This window comes from Mastomys coucha, unplaced genomic scaffold, assembly GCF_008632895.1.
Source record: "Mastomys coucha isolate ucsf_1 unplaced genomic scaffold, UCSF_Mcou_1 pScaffold21, whole genome shotgun sequence".
NCBI lineage: Eukaryota > Metazoa > Chordata > Mammalia > Rodentia > Muridae > Mastomys > Mastomys coucha.
The window spans coordinates 85,809,615-85,822,312 of record NW_022196904.1 but is presented as its reverse complement, the minus strand read 5'-3'; the positions used below and the strand labels follow the sequence as shown (position 1 = coordinate 85,822,312).

The window sequence follows — 12,698 nt, the reverse complement described above, 5'->3', positions numbered from 1 at the left end:
CACAGAGCGTGCACTCCTGCAGTCCATATCACAGAGCGTGCACTCCTGCAGTCCATATCACAGAGTGTAGACTCCTGCAGTCCATATCACAGAGCGTGCACTCCTGCAGTCCATATCACAGAGCGTGCACTCCTGCAGTCCATATCACAGAGTGTGCACTCCTGCAGTCCATATCACAGAGCGTGCACTCCTGAAGTCCATATCACAGAGTGTGCACTCCTGCAGTCCATATCACAGAGTATAGACTCCTGCAGTCCATATCACAGAGCATGCACTCCTGCAGTCCATATCACAGAGTGTGCACTCCTGCAGTCCATATCACAGAGTGTGCACTTGTACAACTGCTCCCATGAATCTGTCTCACTGGATTTATTGGATAAGAATCTAATCTGTTGCAGTGATAATCAGTCACTCATAACAGGTTTTCATTAGTTACTAGGCTTGTGTGTATCAGTTTAATATGTTGTCCAAATATATTTAATCCTATAACTTCTTTGTCTATCAGCTTTCAACATTAGTTAGAATATGCATATAGAAACACTAAGCTACTTGACTTCTACAGTAATAATCTATGGTTATCATTTTTCCTTTTGAATGTTCATCTTGCTAAGCTTGGTATACTCCTTTAAAGCCTTTAATTATTTCTGTTCCAAATGATAGAATTCTCTTCTAAAATCATTTTTATTACCACACAGGGTGGTGTACACCTTTAAGCCCGGCACTTGAGAGGTAGGAGAAGGCAGGTCTCTGTGGGTTCCAGGCCAGCTCTCCACAGTCAGACTCATCTCAAAGTTATTCTCAATCATGTTCAACAAAAACTCACTAAGTCTCTGCACAGTTCCCCAAATACTTATGTCACTAATAACACACACACACACACACACACACACACACACACACACACACTACCTTGGGTGTAAAGGCGAAGTTCTGGGATGCTTGTTTTAAGATCTCAATTGCTTCCGTATAAGACATGCTGGGAGAAAACAACACCAAAGTGAAGAAAGGTTAACACAGTAGATCAATTTTACACTAGGCCTGTATAAACCAGAAAAAACCAAACCGATTCCGATATAATCTGTGAAGCCATGAGTGAGTACCAAGTAATCAGGAGTTCAGGCTGACCTAACCTTATGGAAATGAGATGTGCATGAAGAAAAGTGGCTGCTAAATAGTCCCACTCCTGACCGGCATGCAACGCAATATACACAAGAGTCATGGCAGAAAGCAGAGCTTCTCAATATCCATGCTGTACCGATGTTCTACTAAAAGGTATGAAATATTGAGGCTCAAAGAGCAAAAGGCCTTTCTAAAAGTTATCAATTATTTATTCATCTAGCAAACATGTATGTCACAGCTACTAGATGCTAAGCATTACTTTAGGTACTGGAAAATGATATAAACAAAATAAAGCTTCCGCCTTCTTGGAGCCAAGATGTGTGTATGTGAAGGCAGAGGGCATCTTCTTGAGGCCAAGATGCATGCATGGCGGTATGGGGCAAGTTAAACAAATAACAATGATAGAGAACTATTACGAAGAAAGATACAGCAGAGCAGGTGTCTGCCATTTTAGAGGAGATGTTTAGGAAATGCACTGAGTTGGTGACATCTGAAGAGAAACCTGTATCAGAAAATGAATTTAAAAAAAAGAACTGCATAAATAACTGGGAGGAATATACTAGATGAAAAGAACTGTACAGTGAGAACAGTCTGTCCCACTGAAGGAACAAAAAAGTCAGTGTGACTGGAGCCTACTGAGCAAGAGGGACATCCCAGGAGTTTGGTGAGAAGGCAGGCAGATCATGAGCACTTCTTCAGGCCTTGGAAAATGCCTTCGTAACACAGTCTAAGCATTCTAGGACTGACTGTAAGTTGAGGAAAACTAGCATTGGTTTTCTCACTAAGAAACTTCTCATGCCTAACATGAAAAAACTCCATTGCATGAGCCTGCACACCTAAAAGCTGAGGTAGGAGGACTGCTTAAGCCCAGGCGTTCAAGGCTAGTCTGAGCAACAAAGGGAGAAGATGGTTAGAGAGAAAAAGGAAGGGAAGGAAGAAAGGGAGGGAGGACAATAGAAGCAATGTATCTCCTGCCTTGTTCCACAGCTACTGAATTCGTTTCTTCTCACCTTTTTAATTTTACTTTATGTTGTATTTTATGACCATCTGTGTATATGTATGAATACTACATGTGTGCTGGTGCCTATGGAGGACACAAGAAGGCATTGGGCCTCTGGAACTGGAGTTATAGATGGCTGTGAGCCACTATGTGTGTGCTGAGAATTGAATCTGGGTCTTTTGTAAGAACAGCAAGTGCTCTGAGTTTCTGAGGCATTTCCCCAGCCCCTCCTCTTAATATTATATGCACTGTTACTACTCACCTGTGTGCTCTTTTAGGAGATCATGAATACATATGTGAATATTTATAATACCTATCTTAGTAAATGTCAGAGCATATATCATATACACTTTTACTCAAGACTGTATGTTATCGATCATTGTATTGTGATGAAAACTTTGTTTTATACAACAAGCTCTCATGTGGTCCGGGCTAGCTGAAGATAACCCTGAACTCCTGATCCTCCTGCCTCTACTTCCTGAGCACTGAGATTACTAGCAAATGCCACCACATACAGTTTTATGTGATGTTGAGAACTGAACATGATGACATTCTTTATGCTTGTGAGAGAAGCTCTCTACCAACTGAGCTACATCCACTGCCAAAACCTGTTTTGAAACAGGGTTTCTCTTTGTAGCCCTGGCTATCTTGGAACTCTGTAGACCAAGCTGGCCTCAAGCTGAGAGATCTGCCTGCTTCTGCTTCACATGTGCTGGGATTAGAGGCGAGTGCCACCACTGCTCGTCCAGAACTTCATCTTTTGAATTAAAACAGAACATTCTAAGTACATTTATGCATGTATATTTACTTTAACTAATTACCCATTAATGGTATTTCAGATATTTCCAATATTTTGCTACTATAAATCATGACTAAATACCTCTCTGATGCATATGAGAAAATAGGATTATTGGATCAAAATGTAATTTTTATGTATTCTGAAGTATACTGCCAAATGTAATGGACTCCCTTTCACAAGGTCATAAAAATGTACATGTACCAGAAGCATATGAACATGCTCATAGCAAAGAAACACCAGTTTCCTTGCAAAATATAAGATACTGTGACAGTATTCTGGATGATTTAAAAAAAAAAAATCTACAAAGCTTTCTGAAGAACCCAGAACTCAATCTACACAGTACAAACTTAGGTTCTGAATTTCTTATCTATACAAATGAACTAGAAAATGTTTTTACATACAAATAAAGCCAGCTCTCAAAGCCATGTTTTGAGTGACAGACTTTGTTCTCCAGGGAACATTCTACTCAAATTACACTCTGAGCATTTCTAAGGAGACAGTAGTGGTGGCTGCTTGTGGGAGTAGCAATTTAAGAGTTGAGTATTGTGCAGAAGGGAATCTGAAGCTCAGGGAGAATATGAGCAACTTGGCAGAGATCTCGTATGTAAAGTAAGAGGCAGTCTACTGACTCAGGTCCTGCTTTCAATGGCTAAGATAGTGTCTAGCGCTTATATTTACATGTGTTCCACCAGAGTAGGAATCATAGGCACTCTGCTCTTCTGACTCCACTACGAATAATACTAATTGCTTTGACTTAAAATATGATCAACTTTTATAATGTGATAAGTACATTCAAAAATTAAGTATTTATACATGAAAAATAGTTTGCAGCTCTTTCCTTAGCGCTCAATTGTTCTAGTCCATCAATTACTTCGTATGATCTACCACTTACTGAGAAATGTTAAGAAGCAGTAGTTTTTATACAGTTGCTATGTTTCACTATGAAGAAATAATGATTCAAACATTTATTCTGGGAATAATGATCTCCATTTCCACTCACCCCCCACTCCCCCCTAGTTAAAGCATGGCTTTCAAGTTCAGATTACAGCTCTGACATGGGATATCCTTAATGGGCTTCTAAAAGTCTCTCTAAGTATGTTTCTTGATATGCATAAAGGATATTTCTTTGCCTTTCCATAAACTGTTCCCAAAGTGCTTGAGGAAAAAAAGGAAAAGCATTGTGATTTACTTACTTTTCTTTGGGGATTTAATCATGGTATTTGATATACTCACGATGATAGTTGGTATGAGATATTATAAGTACTCTAGAGGTGATATGGTAGATGGCTATGGATTATATGCAAGTAGTATACCATTTTATCGAGGGCCTTAACCATGTAAATTTTTAGTATATCTGGGGTTCTGGGAATTAATCTCCAGGGATACCAAGGGATTACTATATAAGGTATGAATTTTAGTAACACAAACCACAATTTCTATATTCTTTTATTTTGCCTTGAGTCATTTATGTAATGACACATGGGTTATCAACTATGAGCTAAGTGTAAGATCAATAATAGATAATTAGAATATGGATCTTGCTTCTATCTGGTATGATAAACACAGAGATATAGTAACAAAAAATATAACTCAATGTGAAACGGTAGTCTAGTATGAGCAAAATCCAGAAAAATTATAATATCTACTTACATTAGGAAGTTGTTTTTAAGCATATGTTCTAGTCTGCCCTTGATAAGACAAAAGAGAACAGAGTTTAAATGTAATTATATTCACTATATATAATTAATATACTTAAAGAGCTATGTATTTGGCTGTATTCACAAGCTTATTACCTTCTGGCCAGAAGCTATGAATTGATGACAGAGTTCAACATCTTCAGGACAGCATGAGAGAACTATCTCGGTGGTTACCTTGAAGAGTTCCTCCATGACCTAAGAGGAATGAGACACAATCGCCTGAGCAGCAGTTTTACACAAAGACCTCAAAGGCTTCAGGGCTTGAAGGACTTTCCTCTAGCTTCCAGCAACTAAAACTCTGCTAAGCTTGTTAATCCCTGAATGTATTACAGTGACTCAGATCAATATTGGTATTGAAAAGAGTTGTCAAATGAACAGCCACCATTGACTAATATCTCTTTATTTATTAATGAACTCACTTGCAGAATTAAGACAATCGTAGCACCTCATTCACAGGACTGTTGTGAGAATTATATTAAATAATCCTATATATTAGCTTAGCTCTTGGTTCAGAGAAATATTCATGATATTAGATTTTGTGAAGAGAGAACTTTTTGTGAAGTGATTCAGTCAGTCAATGGTAAATGAAAGGAAACTTGAAATTTTGAGAAGCAACAACATGCATCTAATAATTGTATATATCTTTATTTCTTAAAATATAAAATACAAATTAGTATATGAGAATTAATTCTATCAAGCATATCCCTATAAGACTCATGGGTGACATGTTTTCTGTAGAAGAAAGCAGTTACTAGAATGAAAAATATTTCTCAAGTATTTTATTTCTTTAATTGCTTATATCTTCTGAGACAGGGTCTCAGCAGCCCTGGCTGGTCTGGAACTCACTATGCAAATCAGTCTGCTCTCGAACTCACAGAGAGGACTGGGATTATTAGTGCTGCCTGCCACCACACCTAGCTAAGAATCTGAGTTTCTAAGTTACCAATAGCATAAACAGTAATGACAACTAATTTGGGGGGTAGAAAGACAAGAAGAATCCACAAATGAAATAAGAGTAAATAAAAGTTGAAGGGGGGCTGGCGAGATGGCTCAGCAGGTAAGAGCACTGACTGCTCTTCCGAAGGTCCTGAGTTCAGATCCCAGCAACCACATGGTGGCTCACAACCATCCTGATGAGATCTGACGCCCTCTTCTGGTGCGTCTGAAGACAGCTACAGTGTATTACACGGGAGGGAACCAGCAGAGGTCCTGAGTTCAATTCCCAGCAGCCACATGATGGCTCACGGCCATCTGTACAGCTACAGTGTACTCATACACATAAAATAAATAAATAAATCTTTTAAAAAGAAAAGAAAAGAAAAGAAAAATTTGAAGGGAATAAATAAAACCAAGCCAAAGTGTTCAAAGGGCTTTGTATTCTTGGGAGAGGAGAGACAGTTGACTATTGATGCAATATAAAAATGTAAACTACTGATATGCATAGGGCTAGGAGTGTGGCAAAGCTGTGGGAGTGCTTGCTTAGACCACTAACATTGCATAAACTGGACAGTGTGGCAGTGGCAGTTACAGGCACACCTCTAATCCTAGCACTGGAGAGGTGAAGGTAGGGTCAAAGGTTCAAGATCATTCTAGGATATATGAGAACCTGTTTCAAAAAACCCAAACTCTAATGTTTACATTCTAAAAGAAAAAGAAAAGTAGAGCACTCTAGTGAAGAGGGAGTAGAGTCAGGAGACTTGAGAAAAGAGGAGTAAACCAACTGGTGGTTAAAGGCCTTCCACGTCCAGGTCCAGCCTCTATCACCTTCCCACACAGCAGTGAGATAGACAAAGGCAAGTACCTGAGTGATATCCCTCAATTACAGAGCAAAGCCACCATATGAGGAGGGAAAAGAACAGCTGGACTGCGTGGTCCTTCTGGACTGTGGAAGAACAAGTCTTTAACCACCTGGGTCGTTAACTGCTATCTTACAAGTACAAAATTTAATTTGAAGATGGAAATCCCTGTCCTCCATCCCAAACTCTGACTTTCAGACTAAGTTCTATAAACACATCTGATAAAACCAGGAACTACAAGGAGGGGTGAATACAAGATGTATATAAAAATTACGTCTTTAATAATTAATTACTTGTAATTCATGAAGAAAAAATTTTATAACACTCAGAGTCAAACCTTAAACACACTGGGAGAAAAGGAAAAGCAGGAGGTTACTTTTTTCTGTCTTTAGAAAAAAGATTTATATTTTGAGTCATTCGACAATATATCCTGAGTACCACAAGTAGAGTAAGTTAAGTAGGAAATCTGCCACCCAAACTTAAATATTCTCTTTTAATATTGAGTGTATGATTATAGTTAACTGAGTGGCTGTGTCAGCACATATGTGTCAGCACATACACGGTCCATGGTAGAGGTCAGAGGACGACTTTCACAAGCTGGTTCTCTTTTTCCTCTAAGGCTTCCTGGGCTTGAACTTCATCAAGACTACATGGCCAAAAGCTGTATCCATTCCAAGCCATCTTGCTGGTGCTGAGACTCATTCTTACCCAATCTCTATGCTTAGTCGTTGTTGGCTTCATGAGTCAGCACTAAGACTCAAAATATCAGTCAGAGGTCTCCTTGTGCAATTATGAAGGAAACTGCCTGAATGGGTGTTCTCCTTTTTATTTTTATTTTTTTATTATAAGACAGGGTCTTTAAGATTTAATTTTTAAAGTAATTCTTGTTTTGTCTTTTTGAATCAGCCTCACTTTGTAGCTTAGACTAGCCTGGATCTTATAATCTTTCTGCCTCTGCCTCTCAAGTCAAGGACTATATATTTGTGCTATCATACCCAAATCTAAATTGGCAAATTAATATTCACCATAGCTTAACCCCTTTCTCTAAGAGAATGAAAAGACAAACTGCCAATGCTAGGAGAAATACTTGCAAATTATGTATCTGAAAAAGGATGCACATGAAAATGAAGAAATCTCAATGCTCAACAACAAAGGGCCAGGTGTGGAGGTGCACATCTTCCCAGCATTCAGGGGGTGGAGGGGCAGAATGCCTGAATTCAAGGCCATCCAAGGCTACACAGTGGTGCCATCTCAAAAAATCGAAACAATCAAAGTTCAACAAGAACAACTTGACCAAAGACTAGAAATTGATGGCTACTAGGCAGATGAAAAGATGTCTAACATAGAAAGCCTCAAGATACATTGGGAAAACACAAAATAAAACTAGAGCCACATGCTGGTGCATAGCTAATAGAATCACACATATACAAGCATTAGCGCGTCTCTTTCAGACTCGGGTACAAGCACATCCTTGACTAAGTACTAATGCTGAGTAGATAAACTGGTCTGTGCCTATTGCTTGCAGGAATATAACACAGTGCTGTCACCCTGTAAACAAGACAGATTCCTGAAAAAAACTAAACATCAAACTTAAATCTCACCACCTCACTCCTTGGGCCTCACCCAAGAGAGATGAAAACTATCTTCTCACAGAACCTACACTGGAAGGTTTATAGAATTTTTTTTCATTGCTTTCCAAGACTGCAAATGTTCTTCAGTATGAAATGGTAAATGACTGTGGTGCACCTGTGTCAGAGAATTATCCAGACAACAGGAGAATCTGATATATAGTACACTAAGTGGCAGAACAGTCAGATATGCGCACAGTAATGTTCACATGACAGTCTTCAAAGGGCAAATTACACAAGAGAGACAGGGAAGATGAGCAGCTGACAGTAGGAGGTGTTAGAACGCAAGGCAGCAACAAGTCGGAGCTATGTTGTAAGAACAAAATTGTTCTATATTTTGACTGCAGTCATAGCAACAGGTGGATATATGCCTTAAAACATATATTTTACATGAATGTGATACTAATAAAACAGACAAAAATAAAAACTGTCATAGGAAACCACTGTGTGTTTCTCAGAGTGTCAGAAGAGTTGCCTCCTCATCCAAAGCCACTGGACACATAACAGCTCATGTCTCTGGGGTCATCTGACCTTGTTTATTACTCCCAGACTTATTGTGAAATATATGAAATAACACCAGCAAGAGTATCTTAGGGTGGTAAGACTCTGGACAAAATGACTGCTATTACGGACAAAAATACTGCTGTTATTTTTGGACATTTATCATTAGTGCTTAAAAATCCATCAGCTACAATATCTATAAACAACTCTAACAACAGAGAATGAATGAATGAGAGAAAACAGAATAGAGAAATGACACATTCAAATATGTTTTAAAATTTTATTACATTTCTAAAATGATTTATTTTTTATTTTATATGTATTTGTGTTCTGCTTGTATGTATGACTGTGCACATGTGCATGGTTTGTGTATGTGGAAACCAGAAGGAGGCATTAGATCCCCTAGAACTGTAGTTAAATATGGTTGTGAGCTGCTGCATGGGTGCTGAGAATCAAACCCAGGTCCTCTAGAAGAGCAGCCATTGTCCTTAACCACAGAACCATCTCCAACCCCAGTATTACATTTTGTTAATTAATTTTGTGACGCCATAGCACTGCTGTGAAGGTAAGTTCTCTTCTTTTGCCCTATGTGCCCCAGGCATCAAACTTAAGTCATCAGACTTGGCAGCAATTACCTTTACCCACAGTATGAAAAACGGAACTGCATTCTGTCTACATTTACCACAGTGGTATTTACTTATCCATTTCTCAATGTTCTTATGAAAAAACTTGAGGAAATGAAAGTATTTTGCAATCTTGTCACGTATCTAACAATTTACATATTAATCTTCATAACCTTTCCCTTTGGTGTGGATGTTGAGGCAGTAGAAGTGAGATAGAGGCAGATATGGGGAGGTCTGAGAGTGGTTCCTTTCCTTATAATACTCTCAGTATCTAAGTGAAGAAAAATAACACTGGATGGTGGGCTCAAATAAAGCTGTTTAAGGAATGTAAACCATCCTTTAAGGCTCAGAGTTCAACTCCATAAGGTAAGCAACAGGGTTGTTCCAGAGGCATTACTAGCATTTTGAACTAAATAACTCCTCAGGGGAAGGAAATTCACTTTGTGAGTGATAAGGCCCTGAAAGCATCTTTGTCTTTAGCCATTATACACTAGCAGTGACTACTCTGCCCATCAGCCTGCTCCTAGGAGGGGTAAGCAGAAATGTCCCCTGAGTGATACTGACCTACATCAGCAGTGGAAGGCATTACAATGTATGGCCAAATAAATACCTTATCTGGCAGTGTCACTTGCTGATGGACTCTTCAGGAACTGCCAGACCAAAGACACTGCCTTACTCAAGGTTGTGGTTCTTTACAGCTAGCTAACCACGTCAAAAAACTGGGTGATAAGGGAAAGCACAGAAACCCACCCTCCTGTACACAGAAGGGAAAGTTACTTCTAGCTCCTGACTTCCTCAGAGAAAAGGTAGCTATCTCTGTTGAGGTACCAAACTTCAACTTTGCCCTCTACTCAGTGTTTTGATCCTTTTCTTATAGGCAGTGTTCTCAAGAGCATTTCTGGAGGTTCCTCAGGAAATTGGAAATAGATCTACCTGAAGACCCAGCTATACCACTCCTGGGCATATACTCAAAAGATGTCCCACCACGCCAGAGGGGCACATGTTCCACCATATTCAAAGCAGCCTTATTTGTGATAACCAGAAGCTGGAAACAACCCAGATGTCCCACAATGGAAGAAAGGATACAGAAAATGTTGTTCATTTACACAATGGAATACTACTCAGCTATTAAGAACAAGGATATCCTGAGTTTTGCAGGCAAATGGGTGGAACTAGAAAACATCATTCTGAGTGAGGTAACTCAGACCCAAAAAAACATGCATGGATCTGAGTATTCACTAAGAATCGGATATTAGCCAAAAAAAAGTACAGAATATCCAGGATTCAATCCACAGAACTCAAGAAGGTTAACAAAGCCAAAGGGCCCAAGTGAAGACGCCTCAATCCTACTGGAGAGGGAGAAGAAAGCAATCATGGTAGGAAGAGGGAGGGAGGGAGGTGGGTAGCAGAGGGGGCAGAAAGGGGAAGAGGGGAACATGATCGGGTATTAGGGGGTGGGTGGAGAATGAGGGCCAGCAGAAAGAATGGAAACAGGCAACCTCAGGAGGTAGGAGGTGGGAGGACCCTCTAGAATATACCAGAGACCTGAGAGGACTCTCAGGACTCAAAGGGAGGGGCCTGAGATAAAACGCTCAACAGTGGGGAAAGGGAACTTGCAGAATCCATCTCCAATAGAAAGACATCAAGTGGAGGGATGGGGTTGCTGTTCCACAGTCAAAAACTCTGACCCAGAATTGTTCCTGTCTAAAATAACTGCAGGAACAAAAGTGGAGAAGAGACTGATGGAAAGGAGGTCTGATGACCGGCCCAAATTGGGATCCAGCTCAAAAGGAAACTCCAAGGCCTGACACTATTACTGATGCTATGGTGAGCTTACACACGGGAGCCTAGCATGACTGCCCTCTGAGAGGCTCAACAAGCAGCTAAAAGAGTTAGATGCAGATACTTACACCCAACCAATGGAGAGAAGCCAGGGACCCCTGTGGTTGAATTAGGGAAAGGCTGGAAGAAGCTGAGGAGGAGGCGACCCCATAGGAAAACCAGCAGTCTCAACTGACCTGGACCCCCCAAGATCTCTTAGACACTGAGCCACCAACCAGGCAGCATACACTATCTGATATGAGGCCCCCAACACATATATAGCAGAGGACTGCCTGGTGTGGCCTCAGTGAGAGAAGATACATCTAACCCAGGATAGACATGAGGCCCTAGGGAGTAGGGAGGTCTGGTGGGGTAGGTGAGGGATGGTAGACAGGGGAGGAGGGATGGGATGAGGGGATGAGGAACTGTCAGAGGGCAAACTGAGAAGGGGATAATGACTAAACTGTAAAAAAAGATTAAACAGTAATAATAATAATAATAATAATAATAATAATAATAATAATGATGATGATGATAAAAAACATTTGCCAGCAGAGGCTGGAGAGATGGCTCAGCAGGTGAGACCACTTGCGTAGGTTTGATTCTTGGTTCTCACAAGGTAGCTCACAAATGTGTGCAACTCTAGTTTCAGCAGCTCTGACACCCTATTCTGGCTTCTGCAGGTAAAACACTCATACATATAAAATAAAATAAAATAAAATAAAATAAAATAAAATAATCTTAAACAAAAACCTGGGATGGAGAGATAGCTAAGCTGCTATTTACTGAAGATCCAAGTTCAGATCCCAGCACCTGTGATGAGTAGATTATAACTCAAGCTCCAAGGGGATCTAAGACCTCTGGTCTGTATGGGGATTTATTCTCATTCTCTCTCAATTTTTTTGACTGTCTGTTTGTCTGCGTCTGTCTCACTCTCTTATAAATGCCTTAAAAAAATAAAAGAAAGAAAGAAAGAAAGAAAGAACTCTGATGGCAATAAATATGTCACCAAGTTTAAGAGAAGAGGACAGGGACACAAAGTCATAGCTCTATCCTATCTTAGTGCCTATAGTTTAAAATGCTCATTTACTGGGTGAATAGGCGTTTAAGACATACAATGAATTGAAAGTAAAGCTAACAGTTCATTATTTTTAAATATGTTAAATTATATTAAATTAAATTGAACATTATAAATCCAAACTAAGAGACTATCCAAATAATACTGATAGAGAGAATTTAAAATAGTAACAGTTAATTATTTCTGAGTAATTAGTATCAGTCAGATACACACACACACACACACACACACACACACACTCAACTGCCTAATCTCAACTGCTCTGTGAAGTAGGAATTAAGGTGTTTTAATTAAATGGATTCAAATTTTCTCCACCCCATCGATCTCTATAATGCAGAAGCACTACGATGTCAGAGCTCCCTGAAAAATGACAAACTTTACACTACCTGCATGAGATCCTGAAGGCTTTCAACAAAAGAAATCTCTGCTTCAACCATATAAAATTCAGCCAGGTGTCTCCGGCTCTGGGAATTCTCAGCTCGGAATGTTGGACCAAAGGTAAATACTTGGGTAAAAGCTCTGCAATTCAAGATTAAGAACACAAAAACAGAATACACATGATTCATTGTAAGTATTTAAAATACTCTCAGCTCTTAAAAAAAAAAAAGGGTTTTGCATCCATGCTGAGCCCACTAA

The 12,698-nt window shown here is 39.5% G+C and overlaps 1 protein-coding gene and 2 long non-coding RNA genes across 5 annotated transcripts in view; 2 read left to right on the top strand and 1 right to left on the bottom strand.

Annotated features, from left to right (window-relative positions):
* Positions 1 to 10,111, top strand: part of LOC116102587 — a 58,879-nt gene extending 48,768 nt beyond the window's left edge. Inside the window, exon 5 of one of the 2 annotated variants that reach the window (XR_004123234.1) lies at positions 10,041 to 10,111. This is a non-coding gene — a long non-coding RNA (uncharacterized LOC116102587). Of the gene's footprint in view, positions 1 to 4,703; positions 4,997 to 10,040 lie in introns of those variants that run through there. The other variant, XR_004123233.1, reaches the window with a different exon arrangement.
* Nars2 (asparaginyl-tRNA synthetase 2, mitochondrial) overlaps positions 1 to 12,698 on the bottom strand; it is a 110,162-nt gene that overhangs the window by 31,478 nt on the left and 65,986 nt on the right. The window contains exons 7-10 of one of the 2 annotated variants that reach the window (XM_031387416.1): positions 12,449 to 12,581; positions 4,712 to 4,810; positions 4,569 to 4,606; positions 910 to 976 (exon numbers count right to left, since the gene is read on the bottom strand). In XM_031387416.1, the coding sequence (XP_031243276.1) occupies positions 910 to 976; positions 4,569 to 4,606; positions 4,712 to 4,810; positions 12,449 to 12,581 (337 nt within the window). The remainder of the gene's footprint in view (positions 1 to 909; positions 977 to 4,568; positions 4,607 to 4,711; positions 4,811 to 12,448; positions 12,582 to 12,698) is intronic. The other variant, XM_031387417.1, reaches the window with a different exon arrangement.
* The window catches only part of LOC116102588, a 3,469-nt gene continuing 3,175 nt past the window's right edge, over positions 12,405 to 12,698 (top strand). The window contains exon 1 of the long non-coding RNA XR_004123235.1: positions 12,405 to 12,560. This is a non-coding gene — a long non-coding RNA (uncharacterized LOC116102588). The remainder of the gene's footprint in view (positions 12,561 to 12,698) is intronic.